Source organism: Theropithecus gelada, chromosome 10 (assembly GCF_003255815.1).
Source record: "Theropithecus gelada isolate Dixy chromosome 10, Tgel_1.0, whole genome shotgun sequence".
Lineage (NCBI taxonomy): Eukaryota > Metazoa > Chordata > Mammalia > Primates > Cercopithecidae > Theropithecus > Theropithecus gelada.
In genome coordinates, this window is record NC_037678.1 from 46067469 (window position 1) to 46094721 (window position 27253).

Sequence of the window (27253 nt, forward strand, 5' to 3'; positions counted from 1 at the left end):
TACTATAGAGAACAAGAGTTTGTATGGAAACGACATCAGCATCTTATCCCAGATTTCCCTAGCTCCGTCATCCACCCGTGGCCATTGCACGGAAGCACGAGCTCATCATATACTATTACGTAGCTTTTGGTGCTCTTCTTACCACCCACAGCTCTAGAGGACGTGAGAGGGGCAAAAACAAAACCATCACTGCTATGGCTGCTGGTCTCACATTCACTTTTTCTTCAAGTGAAAAAAAAAAAGAAGCAAGTTCTCAAACATGGAAGTTCTTTTCTTCAGAATACTTTTATTGATTTGCATACAGTTTGTCAACACTCAACTTTTTTCTCTCCTACTTTGACACACAAATCCATTCAGCTAGAGCTTTCTTCTCCCCATATGTCATAGATCGTGACATGGTATGGATCTGCAGGCATCTCTGACCTTTGAAGCTTGAGGTTACTGATATTGCCTGTTGCCATGGCACCTTTAAGACTCCGCACTTTGGACACAAATCTCGCAAGCTCCACCTCGAGTTCGTGTAAGGTATTGAATGTGCAGTCTTTGAAAAAAGAAGCATTTTGATTTTTCTTTAGTGGAGTGCGAAATGGGAAGCATCGAAGGCCAGGAGGACTCTGCTCCTGTCGAGAAAGATATTCAAGGTCAATAATATCACGGACTTTGCTGGTTTTGACACAGTTCCAAGAGAGTTGGGCTCATTTAAGGAAAGATGGTTCTAGCATTGGTCGAGTGCAGGCATTGGCAGACTATGGCCAAATTTGGCCCTCCGCCTGCTTTTGTAAATAAAGTTTTATTGGCACACGTTCATGCTCACTCATCTGTATATTGTTTAAGGCTGCTTCATGTTACAACAGCAGACTTGAGTAGTTGCAAGGAAGACCATACTGCCCATAAAGCTGTAAATATTCACTCTCTGGCCCTTTACAGAAAAAGTTTGCCAGTCCCTCCTCTAACCAGTTTGGGTGCAGGATCATGAAACGCTGGGTCTTTCTAGGGGAGAACACGCTTTCTTTCCCTTTCTCTTTCTACTTGAAAGAGTTGTTTATGGTCACTTTGAGGCCCAGCTGTTACTACTTTACACCTTTATCTCTTGTTTTTGTTTGTTTTTTTGAGACACAGTTTCACTCTGTCACCCAGGCTGGCATGATCTTGGCTCACCGCAACCTCTGCTTCCTGGGTTCAAGTAATTCTTTTTTTTTTTTTTTTTTTGTGAGACGGAGTCTTCCTCTGTCACCCAGGCTGGAGTGCAGTGGCATGATCTCAGTTCACTGCAACCTCTGCCTCCCAGGTTCCAGCGATTCTCCTGCCTCAGCCTCCCAAGTAGCTGGGATTACAGGCACCTGCCATCATGCCCGGCAAAGTTTTGTATTTTTGTAGAGACAGGGTTTCATCATGTTGGCCAGGCTGGTCTTGAACTCCTGACCTCAGGTGATCCACCCGCCTCGGCCTCCCAAAGTGCTGGGATTACAGGCATGAGCCACCACCCCTGGCCCGGGTTCAAGCAACTCTTATGCCTCAGCCTCCCAAATAGCTGGAACTACAGGTGCCCACCATCATACCGGCTAATTTCTTTTCTTTTTTGAGACAGAGTCTCACTTACCCACGCTGGAGTGCAGTGGCACGATCTCAGCTCACTGCAACCTCTGCCTCCCAGGTTCAAGTGATTCTCCTGCCTCAGTCTCCCGAGTAGCTGGGACTACAGGTGTGTGCCACCACACCTGGCTAATTTCTGTATTTTTTTTTTTGAAGACGGAGTTTTGCTCTTGTTGCCCAGGCTGGAGTGCAATGGTGCGATTTCGGCTCACCACAACCTCTGCCTCCCGGGTTCAGGCGATTCTCCTGCCTCAGCCTCCCGAATAGCTGGGATTACAGGCATGCGCCAACACGCCCGACTAATTTTGTATTTTTAGTAGAGACGGGGTTTCTCCATGTTGGTCAGGCTGGTCTTAAACTCCTGACCTCAGGTGATCCTTCCACCTCGGCCTCCCAAAGTGCTGGGATTACAGGCGTGAGCCACCGTGCCCGGCCTTTTTTTGTTTTGTTTTGAGACAGAGTCTCACTTTGTCACCTGGGCTGGAGTGCAGTGGCTCCATCTCGGCTCGCTGCCACCTCTGCCTCCAGGGTTCAAGTGATTCTCCTGCCTCAGCCTCCCAAGTAGCTGAGATTACAGGCGCCCGCCACTACACTCAGCTAAGTTTTTGTATTTTTAGTAGAGACAGGGTTTCACCATGTTGCCCAGCTGGTCTTGAACTCCTGACCTCGTGATTCACCCGCCTCAGCCTCCCAAAGTGCTAGGATTACAGGTGTGAGCCACTGCACCTGGACTAATTTCTGTATTTTTAGTAAAGACGAGGTTTCACCATGTTGGCCAGGCTGGTCTCAAACTCCTGACCTCAAGTGATCCACCTGCCTCAGACCTTCCAAAGTTCTGGGATTACAGGCATGAGCCACTGTGCCTGGCCTACACCTTTATCTCCTTACAGAAGTCTCATATTTTGTTGGGATGATACCATTTCCATTTAGCTCAGGAATTTGCAGTAAGTCAAACACTAGGAAAAATGTAAAAAGCAAGGGGGAACAGTGAATCTGGCCCTGTGAATAATTGAATAATTTTGACCTTCTAAAACACACCATAAGTTCTTTTTTTTTTTTTTTTTTTTTTGAGACAGTGTCTCACTTAGTTGCCCAGGCTGAAGTGCAGTAGTATGATCTCAGCTCACCACAACCTCTGCCTCCAGGGTTCAAGCCATTCTCCTGCCTCAGCCTCCCGAGTAGCAGGGATTACAGGCGCACGCCACCATGTCTGGCTAATTTTTGTACTTTTGGTAGAGACGAGGTTTCACCACGTTGGCCAGGCTGGTCTCAAATTCCCGACCTCAGGCAATCCACCTGCCCTGGCCTCCCGAAGTGATGGGATTACAGGCATGAACCACCACGCCTGGCTGAGTTCTTGAATCTATCCTACATTTGAAAAAATCCATCTAACAAGAGGAACTCTGAGCCAATAAGCTAGAGGTCATCTTCCACTGTTTGTCCCAGTATCTGTGATTCTGGGGACTATTGTCTTCATAAGGATACATCAGGATTGCCAACTTTGCCCAGGACCATGAGGTTGGTTCATTATACCCAACGGTGCCACCTAGACTCACTAGAACATCCGTTTCCCTGAGACTCCTGAGATTGAATCAATATGGTGTAGAAACATGGAACCATCCTTACCTTATTCTTCTCACTGTCTCTTTGATACTTCAGTATCACAAACAGCACAACAACAAACAAAAGCCAGAGCCATTTGCTCCCAAGCCAGCCTTGGGCATACTCTGGTAGATTCTGCCGAATCCGAAAGTGCCCTCCGCACGGCACCTTCCCCTGGGGTTCGCTAGTTTTCTCTCTCAGAGAAGAGAACATAGAGGCATAGCTGCAGGTGAGGCACAGAAGCAGGACCAGGAACCATTTCAGCGTCCACATGGTGAGCAGAGATGGGGAAGGGAGATGCTCATGATGGGTTTGCTTGCCCTCGCAACTGGGAGACTGGGCACCTGGTGCCAGGCCCTTGGTGATGTCACAGAGGCCCTGAGCTGAGGCCACCCTGGCCATTGTGATGATTTCAGAACAGAGGTTAATGGGGCTCACAGGGGTCGCCCAGGAGGAGGACTCAAAGGGAGATGGGGGCATTTCCAGCAGGCAGTAAGAGAGGATGGGCATGACGGGGTGCCAATTCCCTGCCAGGGGGCTCTTTCCAACCCTGGAGCTTTGCTGGGAGAGCCCATCATGTTTTTGTTTTTCATTTGTTTGATGCAGACATTGTGATGAGCAGAGGGAGATGCCATGTGCCCTGTGGAGCTGAATTAAATGGGAGAGAAAGGTATTAAACCACAGGCCACCTACAAACTCAGAGCCACCTATGTGGTTTTTTGATTTTGGTTTTTTTGAGACGGAGTTTTGCTCTTGTTGCCCAAACGGGAGTGCAATGGCGTGATCTCAGCTCACCACAACCTCCGCCTCCCGGGTTCAAGCCATTCTCCTGCCTCAGTCTCACAAGTAGCTGGGATTACAGGCATGTGCCACCACGCTTGGCTAATTTTGTTAGTAGAGATGGGGTTTCTCCATGTTGGTCAGGCTGGTCTCGAACTTTCGACCTCAGGTGATCCACCTGCCTCAGCCTCCTAAAGTGCTGGGATTACAGGTGTGAGCCACCGCGCCTGGCCCATCTATGTGTTTTGTTTGGCCTACATTGTTTTTAAAAATTGTCAGTACTTAAATATTGGGGGGCATTTCACTTTAAAACTCCAAATTCTGGCTTCCTTTGAAAATATGGGAGGTCCAGAAACACTGGGTCCACACCCTCATAGAACCAGTGTCTCTGCTGCAGCCAAGTGAAGCCATCCTGTCTGTGGCCATACTCCCTCCACAGTCCCCACCACTCACTATTACCTCACACCATCATTGATCGTAGCAGTGTGTGCCCACCCTGGGTTAAGAGTATACTTTGGGCCGGGTGTGGTGGCTCACACCTGTAATCCCAGCACTCTGGGAGGCCAAGGCAGGTGGATCACCTGAGGTCAGGAGTTCGGGAAGAGCCTGGCCAACATGGTGAAACCCCATGTCTACTAAAAATACAAAAATTAGCCCAGCATGGTGGCGTATGCCTGTAGGCCCAGCTACTTGGGAAACTGAGGCAGGAGAATCGCTTGAACCTGGGAGGCAGAGATTGCAGTGAACTGAGATCGCACCACTGCACTCTAGCCCGGGGAACAGAGTGAGACTCCATCTCAGGAGGAAAAAAACAAGAGTATACTTTGATTAAAATTGTGATAAGAACAGGAAGGTTTAGAGACTAGCACGAGGGGACTGCTCTAAACTAGGTTATTCAGGAAGAATTTCCAGAAAAAGATGGTTGAGTAGAGGAGGGGAGATGATTAGGAGTTGGTGGGTAAAATGGGAAGGGGCTGAATCCCCCAAGTGAATAGGAACAGCCGGCTTGACAACTGAGGCCAAGGCTGGGAATAAACCTAGGACTCCACAGTATACCAGAACCCATGAGTTCTTTACAATGACATGAAACAAGAAATCCTGGGTGCTGGAACGCACGGCTTGTACTTGTTCCCCTGGGTCATCTGTAGAGCTGTCTTCCTGAGGAAGGCTCTATTCGCAGATTTACTCCCGAGGAGCAGAACTTTATGCTACATACGAAATAATCAAGGGTCTGCTGGGCACCCTCGCTGTGGCTTAAATTGTGCTGAGCTCTGTGGAGTGACAAAGAAGTTCTACAAGCTGTAGCCAGAGGCAGTGGCTCATGCCTGTAATCCCAGCACTTTGGGAGGCCAAGGTGGGCAGATCATCTGAGGTCAGGAGTTCAAGACCAGCCTGGCCAACATGGCGAAACACTATCTCCACTAAAAATACTAAAAAAAAAAAAAAAAAAAAAAAAAAAATTAGCCAAGTGTGGTGTTGCATGCCTGTAATCTCAGCTACTCAGGAGGCTGAGGCAGGAGAATCGCTTGAGTCCAGGAGTTGCAGCTACAGTGAGCTCAGATGATGCCATTGCACTACAACCTGGGCAACAGAGCAAGACTCCGTCTCTAAAAAAAATAAATAAATTCTGCTGAGTAGTCTAGGGGAAAAGAAAAGAACACATGTGGTATAGACCCTAGCTGCTCAATGAATCCTTCTGTAAAATGATGTCTGATATGGCCCTTATCAACCCAGCAAACCCAACTTCCTCCATTCCCACCTGCCCTGCCAGCGTCCTCTCCGCTCCTCCATATGACAAACTTGAGCAAACTCTTCCCTTTGTCCTGACATCTGCCTGGACCACTTTTCCACAATCCTTTTCCTGCCTACGACTTTGTCCTCCACTCCTGCTCCTTGCCAAAATGGCATACAGTATATACTCAGTATGTTGTTGAATGGATGGATGAATGGGTGGGAGGATGGATGGGTGGGTGGGTAGATGGATGGGTGGGCTAGTGGGTGGGTGGATGGATGAATAGGTGGATGGATGGGTGGATGGTTGGATGGATGGGTGCGTGGGTGGGTGGGTGGCTGAGTGGATTTTTGTTGTTGTTGTTTGAGACAAAGTCTTGCTGTGTCACCCAGGCTGGAGTGCAGGGGCACTATGTCAGCTCACTGCAAGCTCCGCCTCCCAGGTTCAAGTGATTCTCACTCCTCAGCCTCCTGAGTAGCTGGGACTACAGGTGCATGCCATCACACCTGCTTAATTTTTGTATTTGTATTTATTATTTGTTTATTTATTTATTCTTTTTTGAGATGGAGTCTCACTCTGTTGCCCAGGCTGGAGTGCAATGGAGCGATCTTGGCTCACTGCAACCTCCACCTCCTGGGTTCAAGAGATTCTCCTGCCTCAGCCTCCTGAGTAGCTGGGATTACAGGCGTGTGCCACCACACCCAACTACTTTTTGTATTTTTAGTAGAGATGAGGTTTCACCATGTTGGCCAGGCTGGTCTCAAACTCCTGACCTCAGGTGATCTGCCTGCCTTGGCCTCCCAAAATGTTGGGATTACAGGAGTGAGTCACCGTGCCAGGCCTGTATTTTTATTTTTTAATTATTATTATTATTGTTAGTTTTGAGATGGAGTCTTGCTCTGTCACCCATTGGGGTGCAATGGCGCAATCTTAGCTCACTGCAGCCTCCGCCTCCAGGGTTCAAGCAATTCTCCTGCCTCAGCCTCCCAAGTAGCTGGGATTACAGGCACCCACCACCATGCTTCGTTAATTTTTGTATTTTTAGTAGAGACAGGGTTTCACCATGTTGGCCAGGGTGGTCTTGAACTCCTGACCTCAGGTGATCCGCCTACCCTGGCCTCCCGAAGTGCTGGGATTACAGGTGTGAGCCACCACATCCAGCCTAAGAAGATTTTTTTTCTTTTTTTTTGAAACAGGGTCTCACTCTGTCACTCAGGCTATAGTGAAGTGGCACAATATTGGCTCACTGCAACCTCCACCTCGTGGGTTCAAGCGATTCTCCTGCCTCAGCCTCCCAAGTAGCTGGGATTACAGGTACGCACACTGTGCCCGGCTAATTTTGTATTTTTAGTAGAGATGGAGTTTCACCATGTTGGCCAGGTTGGTCTCAAACTCCTGACCTCAGGTGATTCGCCCACCTCGGCCTCCCAAAGTGCTGGGATTACAGGTGTGAGCCACTATGCCAGGCCTTCTTTTGGGTTTTAATGGCGGCTTCATTAAACAGGCATGATTCACAACCATGAAGAAATGTGATTGGGCCAAAAATTGGTAAGATCTCATATTAACAGACTGGGGAACCCAGCAGGGCCTGTCCAGATTCCTCTTGGTCTCTCTGTGCAGCTTTCCTTCCTCTAGGGTATGCAACACGACCCTCTGGAATGAGGTCTTTGTCTCCCAATCAGATTAGAGTCTGCCTTGGGCAGGGAAAGGAGGACAGAAAGTCAGAGGGAGAGATTCTGTTTCCCTAGGACTACTCCTAAGGACTAAAGCGCTCCAACTTTTTTTTTTTTTTTTTTTTTTGGACACAGAGTCTGGCTCTGTCACCCAGGCTGGAATGCAGTGGTGCAATCATAGCTCACTGCAACCTCCACTTCCTGGGCTCAAGGAATCCTCCCACCTCAACCTCCTGAGTAGCTGGGACTACAGGTGCATGCAACCATGCCCGGCTAATTTTTTTTTTTTTTTTTGGTAGAGAGGGTTTTGCGTGTTGTGCAGGGTGGTCTTGAACATCTGGGCTCCAGCGATCTGCCTTCCCCAATCTCCCATAGTGCTAAGATTACAGGTGAGAATCACTTTGCCCAGCCCTCAAACATTATTTTTATTTTGAAGACAGGGTCTCACACCACCACCCAGGCTGTAGTGCCATGGTGCAATCATGGCTCACTGCAGCCTCGACCTCCCAGACCCAAAAGATGCTCCTACCTTAGTCTCCCAAGTAGCTGGGACCACAGGTGCACACCACTGCACTCGGGTAATCATTACTTTTATTTATTTATTTTTTTGAGACAGAGTCAAGCTCTGTTGCCCAGGCTGGAGTGCAGTGGTGCAATCTCGGCTCACTGCCACCTCTACCTTCTGGGTTCAAGTGATTCTCCTGTCTCAGCCTCCTGAGTAGCTGGGATTACAGGTGCCTTCCACCATGCCCAGCTAATTTTTGTATTTTTGATAGAGACAGGGGTTTCACCATGTTGGCCAGGCTGGTCTTGAACTCCTGACCTCAAGTGGACACACCACGGCCTCCCAAAGTGCTGGGAATACACACATGAGCCACCATGCCCGGCCACCACATTCTTATTAAAGAGTTGATTGGGGCCGGGCATGGTGGCTCACGCCTGTAATCCCAGCACTTTGGGAGGCCGAGGCGGGCAGATCACCTGAAGTTGGGAGTTTGAGACCAGCCTGACCAACATGAAGAAACCCTGTCTCTACTAAAGATACAAAATTAGCCGGGCGTGGTGGTGCATGCTTGTAATCCCAGCTACTTGGGAGGCTAAGGCAGGACAATCGCTTGAACTCGGGAGGCGGAGGTTGCGGTGAGCCGAGATGGCACCACTGCGCTCCAACCTGGACAACAAGAGCAAAACTCCATCTCAAAAATAAAAAAAAAAACCAGAGTTGATTGGGAATCCATGTCATGGATACACCAGAATTTATTAATTTTCCAGTCTTCTCATGGGTTGCATGACCTGGAAGAAGTTCCTTAACTCCATGTCTTAGTCCATGTTGTGCTGCCATTACCCAAAACTGGGTAATTTACAAAAAACAGAAACGTATTTGCTTTGAGGCAGAAGGGCAAAAGGGGCGAACTCTGTGTCTCCCTATGGCAGAAGAGGAGAGTGCATCCAATCCCTGAAGCATTTTACAGGGCTCTAATCCCATCTCTGAAGTCTTCACCCTTATGACTCAATCACCTCCTAAAAGGCCTCACTTCTTAATATTATTCTACTGGTAATTAAGTGCATTAGGCCGTTCTTGCTTTGTTATGAAGAGAAGTACAACCAGGCACAGTGGCTCACGCCTGTAATCCCAGCACTTTGGGAGGCACGTGCCTGTAGTACTTGGGAGGCTGAGGCAGAAGGATCGCCTGTGCCCAGGAGATAGGGGCTACAGTGAGCTAAGATTGCGCCACTGCACTCCAGCTTGGGTGACAGACGGAGACCCTGTCTCAAAAAAAAAAAAAAAAAAAAAAAAAGGCCGGGCGCGGTGGCTCAAGCCTGTAATCCCAGCACTTTGGGAGGCCGAGACGGGCGGATCACGAGGGCAGGAGATCGAGACCATCCTGGCTAACACGGTGATACCCCGTCTCTACTAAGAAATACAAAAAACTAGCCGGGCGAGGTGGCGGGCGCCTGTAGTCCCAGCTACTCGGGAGGCTGAGGCCGGAGAATGGCGTGAACCCGGGAGGCGGAGCTTGCAGTGAGCTGAGATCCAGCCACTGCACTCTAGCCTGGGCTACAGAGCGAGACTCCGTCTCAAAAAAAAAAAAAAAAAAAAAAGGTTAAACTTACAAGTTTTGACAATATCGAGCATTGTGGGGATGTGGAGCAACTTGTATACATGCCAGGCATGAGTATAAAACATCACAAGTATGTCAGAAAACTGTGTGGCAGTTTTCCACCAATGCTAGCACACATACATTCTATTCCCCAGTGAATCCTCTACTGTTCCCAACAGAAATGCATAAATACAGCCACAAAAGACATGGAACCACCACGCCCAGCACTTCCTTTTTTTTTTTTTTTTTTTTTTTTTAAGATGAGGGTCTCACTATATTGCCCAGGCTGGCCTTGAACTCCTGGGCTCAAGCAATCCTCCCTAAGTGCTGGGATTACAGGTGTCAGCCATGGTGCCCCACCAGGATATAAGGCATTTGTCAGATATATGTATTGTAAATATTGCACCCCAGTTTTTTGTTTTTTGTTTTTTTTTCTGAGATGGAATCTCACTCTGTTGCCCAGGCTGGAGTGCAGTGGCACGATCTTAGCTCACTGCAAACTCCGCCTTCCGGTTTCAAGCGATTCTCCTGCCTCAGCCTCCTGAGTAGCTGGCATTACAGGTGCGTGCCACCAAACCCGGCTAATTTTTGGATTTTCAGTAGAGATGGGGTTTCGCCGTGTTGGCCAGGCTGGTCTCAAATTCCTGGCCTCAAGTGATCCACTCGCCTCAGCCTCCCAAAATGCTGGGATTATAGGTGTGAGCCACCGCACCTGGCCTTTTCTCTTTTTTTTTTAAGACAGAATCTTGGCGGGTCACAGTGGCTCACCCTGTATTCCCAGCACTTTGGGAGGCCAAGGCGGGTGGATCATCTGAGGTCAGGAGTTCGAGACCAGCCTGGCCAACACAATGAAACCCCGTCTGTACTAAAAATACAAAAACTAGCCAGGCATGGTGGCACACACCCGTAGTCCTAGCTACTCGGGAGGCTGAGGCAGGAGGCAGGAGAATTGCTTGAACTCAGGAGGCGGAGGTTGCAGTGAGCCGAGATTGCGCCACTGCACTCCAGTCTGGGTGACAGTGAGACTCCATCTCCAAAAAAAAAAAAAAAAAAAAGAATAAGAATCTTGCTCTGTTGCTTAGGCCGAAGTCTGAAGTGCAGTGGCGATATTATAGCTCTCCGCAGCCTTGACCTCCCGGGCTCCAGCGATCCTCCTGCCTCAGCCTCTGATGCAGCTGGGACTACAGGCGTGCACCATCATGCCTGGCTAATGTGTGTGTGTAGAACTGTGTTCTCACTATGTTGCCCAGTTCGTCTTGAACTCCTGAGCTCAAGTGATCCTCTTGCCTCAGCCTCCAAAGCTTTTTTTTAGTCTTAATGATGTATCTCGGAGGGCAGGGACTCGGTATATCTCATTCACTGCTGAATGCCCAGCGCCCCTTACCATGCCTGGAACGCAACAAGCCCTCCACAAATGTTTATTGAATGAATGATTATGTTGAAGTCCTGCCTCTGGCCTTATTTTCTTCCTTTGGGCATGTTACTCCCTGTCTTGCCCATTTCACAAGATTTTGTGAAGCTGCGGAAACCACAGGATCCGTTCCCCCCACCTTAGCGTTGGGTTTGGCGGCTCTTAGGCCGCGTCAGCTTTTACATTCAAAAAAAGGCAGAGCTCTGTTCTTCCACGGGAACTTAACAGCTAAGCTCCACGTGGGCGCCCCGCCCACCTCAGGGCCCGCCCACACCCAGCCACGCCCACACCTGTCAGCTGACGGGAGGGTCAGAACCAGTCTCTAAGGGGCGTAGCCAGAACCCAGAACGAGGAAAAGGGTGGAGTTGCGGAAGCCACTGACCAATGAGAGCGCAGAGTTCTGGGCCGGAAAAGGCGGGGCCGCGCGCCGGAGAGGGCAGTGTCCACATTTCCATTGGGTTACCTGTCGTCGTCAGGGAAACGCGGTGTCCCGGAGTTGGGGGCGGGCGTTACTGGAAGGCGGGCCTTCTGGGGCCGGCTCGGCTGGGACTGGACGCTTGCGGTCAGCTGACCCGCCGCCATCATGTTCGCGGTTTGCAAGTGTCCCGGAGTGGGATCGCGGGCCATGCCTAGCGGGTCGCCGCCTCTGCCGCAGTCCTCGGACGCCGCCGCCCTGGCCTGGGAGCCTGCCCCGCCGCAGGAGCCGGCAGTGCAGCGGCCCACGGGCGGCGGGCGCGGCCCCCGGACCCCCTCACGGCGACCGGTCGCGGGTCTCCCGGGGCAAAAGCCCGTGGGCCGCCGCGATGGCCCTCAAGATGGTGAAGGGCATCATCGACTGCATGTTCGACAGTAACCCGCAGGACTAGGTCCGCGGCATCTGCAACGACAAAGGAGGACGAGGTGAGCCCGGCGCGCCACAGGGGCGGCTCGGCCTGGTCACCGCCCCGGCCCCGGGCCCAGCCACCAAGCATCTGTCTTCGTTGAAGGATGCCTGTGCAGCCCTTGGGCGTTGGAAGCCTTAGAAAGTCTACCCGAGTGACTGCCTGCATCCCTGCGTGGACAGCAAGGCCGGCCTGAAGGAGAGCAGCCCACTGATACCACAGCCGTCCCAATACCAGAGGCTGTGTCGGGCATGAGGTGCCAAGAGGGCAGGGAAGTTAAGGAATTTGCTTGCAGGCACCAAGTCAACCTCAGCTCATGTCCCTCTCCCTGGGAACCTGAGTTCTTGCCTTATTGTTACACTTTTCCAGAAGTGGTGTGGCTTCTCCTGCCTCTGGCTTAATGAGGTCATTTTTGTTCATCTCCATCCCCTTTCCCTTGGTTTTCATCATCTCAGAAGCTCTCCCTAACTGCTTTGGTTACAACGTGTAACTAACTTATGTACTCTTCAGATTCCTTTTGATTTGAGGGCATAGCTAATTATCCTGGATTTTATTTTACTGAGCGTGGTTCAGCAGATTGGAAATGTGGTTTGCTTCCTGAGAGGACTTTGCACGGGCAGGATCTCCCAGCGCCTGTCCCTGCCCCCTTCAGCGCATGTTACTGAGCAGCCTGTTCTAGGATCCTGAGGAGGAGCCACGGGGTCTGTCCAGTGGAGGACCTCACACTCTAGTCTGGGGCGTGGTTTTCGGGGGGCGCGGCTATGTGCTTGTCTTCACTGCGAAGCCCCTGAGCCTGGGTTTCTTCCTTTGGAACTGGTGTGAGTTGATAGTGCCTTCCCACAGGCATGGGCCCATTCAAGTGGGTATTGATGGTGGAAACATTTTTAGAATAGTGCGGGGCCGTCCTTGAAAGTCCCAGGCTTCCTCGTGGGCGCTGCCATTGGCCAGACGGCGATTCCATGCAGGACACGCGGTGTCTGGGAGCCCTGGCTTTCTCATCGGAAGACCATGTTTATGGCCTGGAGGGTCATTACTCAGGTGTTCACTTCTGATTCCAGATGTTGTCTGCAGCTGCTGGCGTTTCCTGGAGAGCAGCAAATGACTGTTGAATGATAGTTCTAGTGGTCCCCCCAGCGCCCCCAGAAACTCGCTTTGAAAAGCAGCTACCCTGTAGACTGCATGCTGTAGTTTCTTCCCACCCACTGCACCTGAAGCGAAGACTTTTGACAGTGTGCTTTTTCTGCAGCAGTATAGTTTCCAAAACAAGTTTCCATTTCATAATAGATTTTCACTTAAAACTTGAGTGTGGCATTATGGAAACAGGGCTTAGCAATGACTTTGAAAGCCGCCTGGAAAGTTAGTGTGATCGAGTGGAAATCGCATGAAGTTTGGGCGATCTGAGTCCAAGTGCTCCGACTCACTTAATGGGGCAGTCCACGGAGAGCCCCTGTTCTGTCTCCTGTGTAACATGGGGACATAGGGCTGAGTTGCCTCCCTCCTTGCTGAAGCTGAGGATGCTGCAGCGAAACATGGTTTTCTGGAAGAGCGAGAGCGCTCAAAGAGGTGGTTTAATTCTCTGTTTTCCAATCCTCAGGCTGTGACTTCTTAGTGGGTTGTAAATTCAATTTACTAGGTTATACTAGGTAAGAAAAAAGAAAACAAACGAAAATACCAGAGTGCAGGCACAGGCAGTAGCTGTCCTGTCTTGAAACTTTGATTTCTGCATGTGATTCTTGTGTGCATGTGTGAGCATATTGGGTTGCCATGCACAACCCATTAAAATGAGTCCAAAAAGTATGGGAAGTAGTGGTCTGATTTGCACGTGTCTTGGTCTACTTGAGTGTGCCTGAATCCTTAAGAAACAGCAAGGATGATGTTGGCAGGTAGGTGGAAATCCACCTGGGGGTGTCCGCAGTTACTAAATCTCGATAGAACTGGGACAAAAGTCAAATGATTTTTAATATTTCATTCTCAGAAGTGCTTTTCATAGTTTTGGGAAAGTTTTCTCTTTTTTTTCTTTTTATTATTTTTTAAAATCTCCATCTTATAGATGGGGATGAGAAAAATTTCTTAATCTTTATTATTATAAAATCTAGGCTGGGGCTGGGCGCAGTGGCTCACACCTGTAATCCCAGTACTTTGGGAGGCCAAGGTGGGTGGATTGCTTGAGCCCAGGAGTTCGAGACTGGCCTGGGCAACATAGCAAGACCCCCGTCTCTACAAAGAAACACAAAAAATTAGCCCAGTGCAGTAGCACGTGCTGCTAGTCCCAGCTGCTCAGGATGCTTTGGAGGGAGATTGCTTGAGCTCTGGGAGGTCGAGGCTGCAGTGAACCCTAATCATGCCTCTGCATTCCAGCCTGGCAAGAGAGCCATACCCTGTCTCAAAAAAAAAAAAAAAAAAAAAAAAAAAAGCATAACATCTACCCATACATTTAAAGCTTTCTTTTTAATGAGCTCAGTGTTATTAAGTAAAAAGTGAACATGTCTTCGCATCTAAATATCCCCACTCCTTCAAAGCAACCATTTCTACCAGTTTGGTGTCTACTGTTTTTTGAGACAGAGTCTTGCTTTGTTGCCCAGACTGGAGTGCAGTGGTGTGATCTCAGCTCACTGCAACCTCTGCCTCCTGGGTTCAAGCAGTCCTCCCACCTTAGCCTCCCAAGTAGCTGAGATTACAAGCCTGTGCCACCATGCCTGGTTAATTTTCATATTTTTAGTAGAGATGGGGTTTCACCATGTTGGCCAGGCTGATCTTGAACTCCTGATGTCAAGTGATCTGCCCACCTTGGCCTTCCAAAGTGCTGGGATTACAGGTGTGAGCCACCGTGCCTGGCCTTTTTTTTTTTTTTTTTAATTTTTTGAGCCCAGGTCTCACTCTGTTGATCAGGCTGGAGTACAGTGGCACGATCTTGGCTCAGTGCAGCCTCCAACTGCTAGGCTGAAATAATCCTCCCTTCTCAGCCTCCTGAGTAGCTGGGACTACAGGCATGTACCACCATGCCTGGCTAATTTTTGTTTTGAGATCGAGTCTCACTGTCACCTAGGCTGCAGTGCAGTGGCGCAGTCTCGACTCACTGCAACCTCTGCCTCCCGGGCTGAAGTGATTCTCCTGCCTGAGCCTTCCCAGTAGCTGGGACTACAGGCGTGCGCCACTATGCCCAGCTAATTTTTTGCATTTTTAGTAGAGTTGGGGCTTCACCATGTTGGCCAGGCTTTCTTGAACTCCTGACCTCAAGTGATCCACCTGCCTCAGTCTCCCAAAGTGCTGGGATTACAGGCGTGAACCACTATGCCTAATTTTTGTATTTTTGTAGAGATGGGCTCTCACTATGTTGCACAGGCCGATCTTCAACTTCCGGGCTCAAACAGCTCACCCTCCTCGACCTCTCGAAGTGCTGGGATTACAGGTGTGAGCTACTGCACCCAGCCTGGTGTCTGTATTGTTGAGATTTTGCCCATGCATGGAGATGGCGGGTATTTCTGAGTGTGCACGATCTTGCTCGGCATTCCAGTCATCACTGACGGCTTTCTCTGCACTTGGAGGGAGACCTAGCTTGTTATTTCCAAAGCATGGACATCCCGTAGGTTTTTTCAGTCGTTCCCCCCCTTGATGGGCATTTCAGACAGTGTCGCTCTTCACGTCGTGGAGCATTGTCTGTGCAGATCTGTATGGGACAGATCCTCAGGCAGCGTGGGGAGTCAGAGTTCTCTATGTCGCTGCCCGTCCCCCTCTTCCTGGCTTCTGTGCTTCCTGGGCTTGGTGTCACCTCCCCGCTGGTGCCTCTTGGTAACACCAGCAATGGGTCTCCCAGACCTCCAGTCACGGAGGGCAATTGACTTGGGCCTGGCTCCCGGGCTCTGAAGCTTATCACCTTGTTCACCAGAGGCCACACTGCCACGGCCACTCCACCCAGTGACAGAATACCCAGGGAGACGCAGGTAGGTCTTGAGGGGCTGTGGTCTTCCTGAGCTTCCCTTAGGCCACAGGGCCAGCAGCACAGGACGTTCTCAGGAGCATTCTCTCACTGGAGCAGTCCCTGAAAACTAGAGGCACATGCAGACCCCGCTTGGGGTCACTGCTGCTGGGGGCCTCGGATTGATCTTTCCCTTTGCACGTTTGCTGGCCCAGCTCCTGGTAGGCTGGGAGCAACCAGCTGGCACCCAGGGCTGTAGATGCATAGCTACTCCCACGGGCGTGGCCTTAGGGCAGACCTGTGTGGGGCTGCGTGGAGGCTGGGCCCTCCTCTCCTCTGCCCTGGCCACTCCTTGCTCCCTGGCCCCCTCCTTCCCGATCACAAACCTCCAGGATCCTCTTTGGCGCCTTTCTCCTTGCTCAGCTTGCCTTCCCAGGCTGATAAGTGCGCCTTCCTGAGGACATAGTCCCCTTGCCCCACCCAGGAAGATGCTGCCCACCCTTCAGGGCCCGGGGTTGGGACCCTTGAGGGGTGCCTATGCCTTTGAGGCAGGGCCTCCTTCCTCTGAGGCCCCAGGCGTCTGGGCTGCTCTCTGCCCTGCCTCCGTCTCCTGCGAAGCCATGGCCTCCTGCCTCATGGTCTTGGTCTTCCCTGGGCCCTGGGTGACTTGGATGCTTGTGAGGGTGACAGCACTGGTCAGCTGGGTGCCGGCCCCAGAGATGCCCACGCACTAATTCCTGGGATCTGGGGGCCTGCTTTCATGTGGCAAGAGACATTTTGCAGTTGAGTTAAATTAAGGATTTTAAGATGAGCCTCCTGGCTCCAGGAGGGCAGGTCACCATTCTCCAAGAAAGGGAACCTGGGCCCCTTGGGGAAGTGGCTGATGCCAGCATGAAGGCAGGCAATGAACCAGATGAGCATGGAGTGTCTTGGGTTGCCAGAAAGTAAGGAATTGCTCAGAAGAGGAAGGGGCTTGCTCACAGAACACAAGTGCCAACCCAGAGGAGCTCCTAATGCCAAAGGTGGGAAAGGTGGAGCCAGAAAATAATGAAAATACCAGATTATTTAGAATAAAATAGACACCTGTAAGTCTATACTGAAATCCATTCATCAATCAACGGCGAAGGAACAGCTCTTAACAGCAGAATTCCAATCAATAAAGAATGTAGGAGGGAGGAAAATTGAAATCAAGCACCTAAGGATGTACAGAGATGCCATCAGCCACAGTAACATGTAAAATGCCCACGTTTTGAATAAGTAGGATAAAGAACATGTCATCTAATCTGGGAGCCCCTGGTTAGCACATTTGTATCCAAAACTCCAATGGCATAGAATGAATGAATTCTTTCTCCCTTTTCTTTTTTGTTAACTTAATAGAGACGAGGTCTCACTGTGTTGCCCAGGCTGGTTTCAAACTCCTGGGCTCAGTCAGCCCTCCCGGCCGAGTGCAGTGGCTCAAGCCTGTAATCCTAGCACTTTGGGAGGCCGAAACGGGCGGATCACAAGGTCAGGAGATTGAGACCATCCTGGCTAACACGGTGAAACCCCGTCTCTACTAAAAAATACAAAAAAACTAGCCGGGGGAGGTGGCGGGCACCTGTAGTCCGAGCTACTCGGGAGGCTGAGGCAGGAGAATGGCGTAAACCCGGGAGGCGGAGCTTGCAGTGAGCCGAGATCCGACCACTGCACTCCAGCCTGGGTGACAGAGCGAGACTCCGTCTCAAAAAAAAAAAAAAATCAGTCCTCCTGCCTCAGCTTCCCGATGTACTAAGATTACAGGTGTGAACCACCGTGCCCGGCCTCTCCTTTTTTTTTTTTTTTTCTTTTTGAGACAGAGTCTCGCTCTGTCGCCCAGGCTGGAGTGCAATGGTGCGATCTCAGCTCACTGCAACCTCTGCCTCCCGGGTTCGAGCGATTCTTCTGCGTCATCCCCCTTTTTTTTTTTTTTTTTAATCCAACTATTGACAAATGTAACTGCTAGTTTGGTAGAAGGAAAAATCAATATATGGAACCTTTGAAATGCAATGAGTGAAAGGACTCTTGTGAGAGAATCAGATGACTCTAGAATACACCCCTCCTAATTGAATCATTTTACCATTTAAAAACTATCATTAAAGCCGTCTTTTGTAATATATCAAAGATAAAAAGCAGTTATCTTGCACAAATAGATACTATAGAGAACAAGAGTTTGTATGGAAAGGACGTCAGCATCTTATCCCAGATTTCCCTAGCTCCGTCATCCACCCGCGGCCATTGCACAGAAGCACGAGCTCATCACATACTATTATGTAGCTTTTGGTGCTCTTCTCACCACCCACAGCTCTAGAGGACGTGAGAGGGGCAAAAACAAAACCATCACCGCTATGGCTGCTGGTCTCACATTCACTTTTTCTTCTAGTGAAAAAAGAAGCAAGATCTCAAACGTGGAAGTTCTTTTCTTCAGAATACTTTTATTAGTTTGCATACAGTTTGTCAACACTCAACTTTTTCCTCTCCTACTTTGACACACAAATCCATTCAGCTAGAGCTTTCTTCTCCCTGTATGTCATAGATCGTGACACGGTATGGATCTGTGGGCGTCTCTGACCTTCGAAGCTTGAGGTTACTGACATTGCCTGTTGCCATGGCACCTTTAAGACTCCGCACTTTGGACACAAATCTCACAAGCTCCACCTCGAGTTCGTGTAAGATATTGAATGTACAGTCTTTGTTGAGGGAAGCATTTTGTTTTTTCTTTAATAGAGAGTGAAATTGGCCGCCTCGAAGGCCAGGACTCTGCTTCTGTCAAGAAAGATACTCAAGGTCAGTAATATTGTGAACTTGGCTGGTTTTGACACAGTTCATGTTACAACAGCAGACCTGAGTAGTTGCAAGGAAGTCCATACTGCCCACAAATATTCACACCCTCCCCAGCCCTTTACAGGAAGGGTTTGCCGATCCCTGCTCTAATCAGTTTGGACACAGTATTATGAAGTGCTGGGTCTTTCTGCGGGAGAACACACTTTCTCTCCCCTTCCCTTTCTGCCTGAAAGAGTTGTTTGTGGTCACTCTGAGGACCAGCTCAAACTACCTTACACCTTTATCTCTTCAGCACAAGTCTCATATTTTGTTGGGATAATGATACCATTTCCATTTAGCTCAGGATTTTGTAGTAAGTCAAACACTAGCAAAAATTTAAAAAGCAAGGGACAGTGAATCTGGCCCTGCAAATAATTTTGACCTTCTGAAACACACCATAAGTTCTTGAATCTTTCCTACATTTGAAAAAATCCGTCTAACCAGAAAATCTGTGAGCCAGTAAGCAGACGTCATCTTCCACTGTTTGTCCCAGTATCTGTGGATCTGGGGACTATTGTCTTCATGAAGGATACATCAGGAAGTGAATTTGCCAGCTTTGCCCAGGACCATGAGTTAGGTTCATTATATGTAACAGTCCCGCCTAGACTCACTAGGACATCCGTTTCCCTGAGACTCCTGAGATTGAATCAATATGGTGTAAAAAAAAAATGGAGCCATCCTTACCTTATTCTTCTCATTGTCTCTTTGAAACTTAAGTATCACAAACAGCACAACAACAAACAAAAGCCAGAGCCATTTGCTCCCAAGCCAGCCTTGGGCGTGCTCTGGTTGATTCTGCCGAATCCGAAAGTGCCCTCCGTACGGCACCTTCCCCTGGGGTTCGCTAGTTTTCTCTCTCCGAGAAGAGAACATAGAGGCATAGCTGCAGGTGAAGCACAGAAGCAGGACCAGGAACCATTTCAGCGTCCACATGGTGAGCAGAGATGGGGAAGGGAGATGCTCATGATGGGTTTGCTTGCCCTCGCAACTGGGAGACTGGGCACCTGGTGCCAGGCCCTTGGTGATGTCACAGAGGCCCTGAGCTAAGGCCACCCTGGCCATTGTGATGATTTCAGGACAGAGGTTAATGGGGCTCACAGGGGTCGCCCAGGAGGAGGACTCAAAGGGAGATGGGGGCATTTCCAGCAGGCAGTAAGAGAGGATGGGCATGACGGGGTGCCAATTCCCTGCCAGGGGACTCTTTCCAACCCTGGAGCTTTGCTGGGAGAGCCCATCATGTTTTTGTTTTTCATTTGTTTGATGCAGACATTGTGATGAGCAGAGGGAGATGCCATGTGCCCTGTGGAGCTGAATTAAATGGGAGAGAAAGGTATTAAACCACAGGCCACCTACAAACTCAGAGCCACCTATGTGGTTTTTTGATTTTGGTTTTTTTGAGACGGAGTTTTGCTCTTGTTGCCCAAACGGGAGTGCAATGGCGTGATCTCAGCTCACCACAACCTCCGCCTCCCGGGTTCAAGCCATTCTCCTGCCTCAGTCTCACAAGTAGCTGGGATTACAGGCATGTGCCACCACGCTTGGCTAATTTTGTTAGTAGAGATGGGGTTTCTCCATGTTGGTCAGGCTGGTCTCGAACTTTCGACCTCAGGTGATCCACCTGCCTCAGCCTCCTAAAGTGCTGGGATTACAGGTGTGAGCCACCGCGCCTGGCCCATCTATGTGTTTTGTTTGGCCTACATTGTTTTTAAAAATTGTCAGTACTTAAATATTGGGGGGCATTTCACTTTAAAACTCCAAATTCTGGCTTCCTTTGAAAATATGGGAGGTCCAGAAACACTGGGTCCACACCCTCATAGAACCAGTGTCTCTGCTGCAGCCAAGTGAAGCCATCCTGTCTGTGGCCATACTCCCTCCACAGTCCCCACCACTCACTATTACCTCACACCATCATTGATCGTAGCAGTGTGTGCCCACCCTGGGTTAAGAGTATACTTTGGGCCGGGTGTGGTGGCTCACACCTGTAATCCCAGCACTCTGGGAGGCCAAGGCAGGTGGATCACCTGAGGTCAGGAGTTCGGGAAGAGCCTGGCCAACATGGTGAAACCCCATGTCTACTAAAAATACAAAAATTAGCCCAGCATGGTGGCGTATGCCTGTAGGCCCAGCTACTTGGGAAACTGAGGCAGGAGAATCGCTTGAACCTGGGAGGCAGAGATTGCAGTGAACTGAGATCGCACCACTGCACTCTAGCCCGGGGAACAGAGTGAGACTCCATCTCAGGAGGAAAAAAACAAGAGTATACTTTGATTAAAATTGTGATAAGAACAGGAAGGTTTAGAGACTAGCACGAGGGGACTGCTCTAAACTAGGTTATTCAGGAAGAATTTCCAGAAAAAGATGGTTGAGTAGAGGAGGGGAGATGATTAGGAGTTGGTGGGTAAAATGGGAAGGGGCTGAATCCCCCAAGTGAATAGGAACAGCCGGCTTGACAACTGAGGCCAAGGCTGGGAATAAACCTAGGACTCCACAGTATACCAGAACCCATGAGTTCTTTACAATGACATGAAACAAGAAATCCTGGGTGCTGGAACGCACGGCTTGTACTTGTTCCCCTGGGTCATCTGTAGAGCTGTCTTCCTGAGGAAGGCTCTATTCGCAGATTTACTCCCGAGGAGCAGAACTTTATGCTGCATAGGAAATAATCAAAGGTCTGCTGGGCACCTTCGCTGTGGCTTAAAGTACTGAGCTCTGTGGAGCGACAAAGTAGTTCTGCAAGGCTATGGCTGGGGCGGTGGCTCATGCCCGGAATCCCAGCACTTTGGGAGGCCAAGGCATGCAGATCACCTGAGGTCAAGGAGTTTGAGGCCAGCCTGACCAACATGGTGAAACCCTGCCTCCACTACAAATAAAAACAAATTAGCCAGGTGTTTTGGTGCACACCTGTAATCTCAGCTACTCGGGAGGCTGAGGCAGGAGAATCGCTTGAATCCAGGAGGCAGTGGTTGCAGTGAGCTGAGATGATGCCACTGCACTCCAGCCTGGGCAACAGAGTGCGACTCTCTCTCAAGAAAAACCAAAAAATAGTTCTGCAAGACTATTCTAGAAAGCCAAAAGGGGAAAATGGTGTTGGGCTGTGCTGCACAGTTTCTTCCTCCCTGAGCGTGGTACAGTGTCGGCTGGGGCTTGGGGCTTCCTGCCAGACACTGTCTGGGCAGGACGGAGAGATGCAAATCTCCGGGTTGATCAGAAGATGGGCACTTCTCTGCTTACGAGTGCCCACTCAGCTCGGCAGCTACTGCCTGGAATTACGCCCACTGTAGAGGCAGCTGCCCTGATGACCAGGGCCTTGGGCCACCCTGTGACCTCAGTTTGGAGGTCTGTCCTTGGCATCATGCTGCTCCCTGTCCCCAGCCTTCCCTATTCCAGCAGCTTTGAGGGATGGCTAATTATTTTCAGGGGCCCCCTGTGTCATTTTTTTAGAGATAGGGTCTTGCTGTGTCACCCAGACTGGAGTGCAGTGGAATGATCTTGGCTCACTGCAGCCTCAATAATTTTTAGTTTTTGTTTTTTGGTAGAGACAGGGTCTGGATAATTTTTATTTAGTTTTTGGTAGAGACAGGGTCTCCCTGTGTTGCCCAGGCTAGTCTCAAACTCCTGGGCTCAAGCAGTCCTCCTGCCTCGGCCTCCCAGAGTGCTGGGACTGCAGGCAGGAGCCACAGCGCTCAGCTAGCCTGTGTCTCAAGTCGGCTGGGAAGTTTGGTGGCTGTGGAGCAATGGAGCAGTAAGGGGCAAACAGACGTGGTTTACAGGAATGGCCCCAAACAACAGAAATGCTCGGTTTTGCCACGTGATTTTGTTATTTGGAAATGTTCACATCTTTAATGGGGAATCACTTTTTCCTATATGTATTCAAAAGTCTAGAGCACTCTCCCATAGAGCAGAACCAGTGGGAAAGCAGATCAGATCTTTGAGCCAAACTTCTGTCTGGACTGTGGGGTGGGGTGGCATTCCTTTCATTCATTTTGGCATGGCTTTCATTTCATTTATTGGAAATGAAGTGCTGTGGTGTGGCGGGAAGTCAGGGTCCCCGAACGGAGGGACCAGCTGAAGCCGTGGCAGAACATAAATTGTGAAGATTTCATGGACATTTATCACTTCCCCAGTCAATACTCTTATAATTTCCTATGCCTGTCTTTAATCTCTTAATCCCATCATCTTTGTAAGCTGAGGATGTATGTCGCCTCAGGACCCTGTGATGATTGCATTATCTGTACAAATCATAAAAGGTGTGTTTGAACAATACGAAATCTGGGCATCCTAAAATAACAGGATAAGAGTGATTTTCAGGGAACAAGGGAGATAACCATAAGGACTGACTGCCTGCAAGGCTGAGCAGAACAGAGTCATATTTCTCTTCTTGCAAAAGCGAATAGGAGAAATATCGCTGAATTTTTTTTTTTTGAGGCGGAGTCTCGCTCTGTCGCCCTGGCTGGAGTGCAGTGGCCGGATCTCAGCTCACTGCAAGCTCCGCCTCCCGGGTTTACGCCATTCTCCTGCCTCAGCCTCCGGAGTAGCTGGGACTACAGGCGCCCGCCACCTCGCCTGGCTAGTTTTTTGTATTTCTTAGTAGAGACGGGGTTTCACAGTGTTAGCCAGGATGGTCTCGATCTCATGACCTCGTGATCCGCCCGCCTCGGCCTCCCAAAGTGCTGGGATTACAGGCTTGAGCCACTGCGCCCAGCCTGAATTCTTTTTCTTAGCAAGGAACAGCCCTGGGAAAAGAATGCATTCCCGGGGGGAGGTCTCTAAAATGGCCGCTCTGGGAGTGTCTGTCTCATGCTGTCGTAGATAAGGGATGAACTATGCCCTGGTCTCTTGTAGTGCCCCCACCACCGGCTTGCTAGGATTGGGAAATTCCAGCCTGGTGAAATTCTAGTCAGACCAAAATTCTAGTCAGACCAGTTGTCTGCTCTCGAACCCTGTTTCCTGTTAAGATGTTTATCAATGACAGTGCATACACAGTGGGACAGGAAACCTCATCAGCAATTCTAATTTCACCCTGGACTTGTGATCTCGCTCTGCCCCCATGTGCCTTGTGATATTTTATTGCCTTTGAAGCATATGATCTCTGTGACCCACACCCTATTCGTACACTCCCTCCCCTTTGAAAATCGCTAATAAAAACTTGCAGGTTTTGCAGCTCGGGGGCATCACGAAACCTGCTGAGGTGATGTCACCCCTGGAGACCCAGCTGTAAAATTTCTCTCTTTTGTACTCTTTATTTCTCAGACCGGCCGACACGTAGGGAAAATAGAAAAGAACCTATGTTGAAATATTGGGGGCTGGTTCCCCCGGTACTGTGGGAAATTGAATAGATGCTATTTTGGAGAATTTCAACATCTTTTCAATTTTCTCCTCCCAGCTCCCTCCTTGGTGGAAAGCAGCTCGGGTCCTGGGGGTGGACAGGGGAGGACAGAGAGCTAGGAGATGCTCCACTTTCTCTTGGGCACAGCACCTGAACCCGTGGTCTCGGCGCCCTGGGTGGGAGGCTGCCAGAGCTGCCATTGATTCCTTCATTTGGTAAGGACTGAATGGGGAGAAGGTGCGGTGTGGCCAGGCAGAACTGCGATTCACCTTGTGGCTTTGGGCCTCAGACACCTCACCTATGAAGTGGGGGATGGCCATCTTCCCATCACACTGGGTGGCTGGGGAGTCCCAGGGGGAGAAGCCTGTCAAGGGCTTGGCTGTTCAGTGAGCCCTAAAAGCAATGCGAATGATCAGCCCTCCCCAGCCGCTGGTGTACTGAGGCCTCATGCCCAGCAGGAGCACAGATCATGGATACCTTCTTCCCTCATGCTGGCCAGGAGCCTTGAAGAGTGGTGCCTTAGCAAAATGTTAAAGGCTGGCTAGAAATCTCCAAGGAAGCCCTGATCCCTCCTGCGTGGATAGTCCTGAGGGCAGCTGGAGGGAAGCCCACAGCCTGTTTATTTCAGAGAGGCCCAAAGCAGAGGACTTTGAGATGCTGAAGTTTTCGTGTTGAGGATGCTGTGACTCAGTTACCAGAAAAAACTGGACACAGTCAATAAACTCAATGCAAAATAAAACTGATTCAGGCTAACATTAAGAAAACTGAACCTGGTAAAAATAATGGTCATTAAAAGAAAAAAATGCCTCACGATGGCAGAAGCTATAATTAGTAAAATGTGACTAAAAGGATTAAGTTTTCTCAGTAAAATTAAAATAGGGAAGAAGAGATAGTGATAGAAAATAGTGTTATCCAATTGAAGAAGGAACTGATTGTTGTGAAAATAACACAACAGGCGGGGTAGCTCACGCCTGTAATCCTAGCACTTTGGAAGGCCGAGGTGGGCAGAGTGCTTGAGCCCAGGAGTTTAAGACCAGCCTGGGCAACATGGCGAAACCTCATCTCTACAAAAAATAGAAAAATCAGCCGGGTGCAGTAGTGTGCACTTATAATCCCAGCTACTCGGGAAGCTGAGGTGGGTGGATCACCTGAGTCCAAGAGGTCAAGGCTATGGTGAGCCATGATCATGCCACTGCACTGCAGCCTGGATGACAGAGTGAGACCCTGTTTCAAAATAAAAAAAATAAAAAAAAAAAAAAAGAAAAAGGGAAATAAAAACAATAAGAAAATGGTTGAATTTGGCTGTATAGAAAATTGGGGAAATTAAATGGCTAATTCAGGTTTGTTCTGGAAAAGTCCATGACAAAAATTCATCACTTAAATGTAATTTTTATTAAAATGCTCTATACTCACAATGTGAAAATATCCTTGGGGCCAAACTTTCCCATCACTGTGAAGCCGGGAATCACACAAGGTTTGAGAAAAAGCAGGGCCACACATGGTTCTCCCTTGCTGACCTCTCCCTGGAGTCCTCCCGACGTGTCTGTCTCCCACAGAAGCTGCCTGCTCACCTCCCACCATTCACCTCCCACAGGTCCTTCTCCTGCTTCTGAAGGAAACCCAGGGCCCCGGGGTCTGGTTTAGAGAACCAGTCACTATCTCAGTCATACCACCGTGTGCAGAAAGCCACGCAGAGGCCTGGGACTCTTGGTTCTTCATTAGGAGTCTCATGAGAAGTTCCACTAACTACTGACGTCAACACACATTATAGGCAGATAAAATGCACCTCTTTTTGGGTACAATTCTCCCTTTACCATCTGCTGGAGGAGAGAAGGGTGGGTTCCTCTGACTTCATGGAATGACTTCTATAATCACCAATGCAGTGGCTGCAACGTTCTTACCCAAGCATGAGCAGAAGGTAGAAAAGATAAAAACACAGAGGAGAGAAGAGGCAGACCAGCTTTATTTTTGAACCCAATCACTGGGTGCCCAACTAAGACTCTGCTATCTTCAAAATGATGAGATGGGGCAGACTCCCCTAATAGTGTTTAGCTAGACCAACAAGGATCCTGGCTCCTCCCAGGGCTGTAGCAGAGGGACGAGGCTCTTCAAAGCTTCTAGTGGGCACAGTGTATTTGAAATCCATCCTTTCTAAAGCCCAGTTTCACTTGGCCTACTTAATTTATTGCTGGTAGCAAAATCATTAGAATTGTAGTTAATACGTGCCAACTCTGCACCAGTGAGGACTCTGGAGTCTCTTGTTACTGCACGCATAAAAAGTGCAGCCCACAGGGCTTCCTGGCCGTGGAAAGGACCAAATGCACCTGCAGGTGGAAGCAAGCGTGACCTCGGGCCACAGTGCAGCCCCTCCCACGTCCCCCCTGGAACCCACACGCCTCACAGCAAGAGTAACCACACCATCTCGAAGGCTGGCCAGGACAGCTTTATGACACAGAGCTAGAGAGAACACACAGCAGTGCACTCAGAGGTGCACAGCGACCTGCCTACGTGGAAACTGAACAACCTTCGGGGGCAGGAGCGGTGGCATTGTGGGCTTCAGAAGCAGTAGGACGTGTGGGTGACCCAGTGGGCGGACTCCTCCTTGGAGCGCTTGGCGGAGCTGTGAGTGGTAAAGAGGGACTTGTAGGCCTCGGATTCTTCACTGTCAGCGATGGACCTCTTTGTGGCTCCACACAGAGGCTTCCCAGCTTTTCCAGAAGAGCTCTCATTTGTTGCTAGAAAAATGAAGAGTCAGAGTCAAAACTGTCAGGGTTGGGATAAGGATGACTCTAAACTTCGCATCCTCAGAAGGGAAGCGTGTCAGTCACTCTGTCCCAGACGTTCTCTTGCTGGCTGTGTGAGTGCTGATGGACATCATCTTAATTGCCAGCTCCAGCAAAGCAGACACAGCATGACACATCTATCATTTACTGTCCCACCAACTACTTGCTCTGTCGCAGACACTGGTCCCAGCCCCACAAATGACTTAGGTTGTCCCAATGAGGCAGGGCCTGCGTTCCAGGGGAGGAAACGGGCACAGGCACCTGAGTGGCCATCCCATGTAGAGCTGGGATAGGAGCCTGTCAGCCTCCCTGGATGCTACTTAGAGCACAAGATCACACATTCTTAACAATCAATCTGTATTTTTCTTTTTGTGAAATAAATGCTATTTTCTTTGAGTTAAAGAGAGTGAGTTTTAGGAGAAACTTTGATCCTTGGTCAAGAGGCAGCAGAGAGGGGACTCTGAGAGCCACACGTGGAGCCCACGAAAGCCCCAGGGGTAAAGAAAACTGGGAGCATTCCCCGCAGGCCCTGAGCCACGGTCCCTCTGACAGTCTCTGTAACATCTGAGCCAGTTCTCAGCACAGCCTTTTTTGCTTGGCACCAGGCACTTGCTTA

General features: G+C 49.7%; 3 protein-coding genes across 6 annotated transcripts in view; all 3 read right to left on the reverse strand.

Annotated features, from left to right (window-relative positions):
* Positions 1–269: 269 nt before the first annotated feature.
* On the reverse strand, positions 270–3905 carry LOC112633340 (protein FAM209B-like). Its single transcript, XM_025399918.1, has 2 exons — positions 3220–3905; positions 270–620 (listed from the first exon to the last, which is right to left on the reverse strand). The coding sequence occupies exons 1-2, from the start codon at positions 3703–3705 to the stop codon at positions 354–356; spliced, it is 753 nt and encodes a 250-aa protein (XP_025255703.1). The 5' UTR covers positions 3706–3905; the 3' UTR covers positions 270–353.
* Positions 3906–15656: 11751 nt separating this feature from the next.
* The window catches only part of RTF2 (replication termination factor 2), a 63201-nt gene continuing 51604 nt past the window's right edge, over positions 15657–27253 (reverse strand). For 3 of the 4 annotated variants that reach the window (XM_025398348.1, XM_025398347.1, XM_025398346.1), the window contains one exon: positions 25797–26589. In XM_025398348.1, coding sequence (XP_025254133.1) covers positions 26359–26589 — 231 coding nt within the window. In that variant the 3' untranslated portion in view covers positions 25797–26358. Of the gene's footprint in view, positions 15669–20837; positions 20855–25796; positions 26590–27253 lie in introns of those variants that run through there. The other variant, XR_003121414.1, reaches the window with a different exon arrangement.
* On the reverse strand, positions 18121–19897 carry LOC112632598 (protein FAM209A-like). Its single transcript, XM_025398349.1, has 2 exons — positions 19213–19897; positions 18121–18471 (listed from the first exon to the last, which is right to left on the reverse strand). Exons 1-2 carry the CDS (start codon positions 19696–19698, stop codon positions 18208–18210), a joined length of 750 nt encoding a protein of 249 aa, XP_025254134.1. The 5' UTR covers positions 19699–19897; the 3' UTR covers positions 18121–18207.

What these genes read in the sequence shown, in the direction of transcription:
- LOC112633340 (XM_025399918.1), bottom strand. Translation starts at nt 3,705, where the DNA reads ATGCCCATCCTCTCTTACTGCCTGCTGGAAATGCCCCCATCTCCCTTT. An exon ending in GAGACAGTGAGAAGAATAAG is followed by an intron (nt 621 to 3,219) that starts GTAAGGATGGTT and finishes CTTTCTCGACAG; the next exon opens with GAGCAGAGTCCTCCTGGCCT.
- LOC112632598 (XM_025398349.1), bottom strand. Translation starts at nt 19,698, where the DNA reads ATGCCCATCCTCTCTTACTGCCTGCTGGAAATGCCCCCATCTCCCTTT. An exon ending in GAGACAATGAGAAGAATAAG is followed by an intron (nt 18,472 to 19,212) that starts GTAAGGATGGCT and finishes CTTTCTTGACAG; the next exon opens with AAGCAGAGTCCTGGCCTTCG.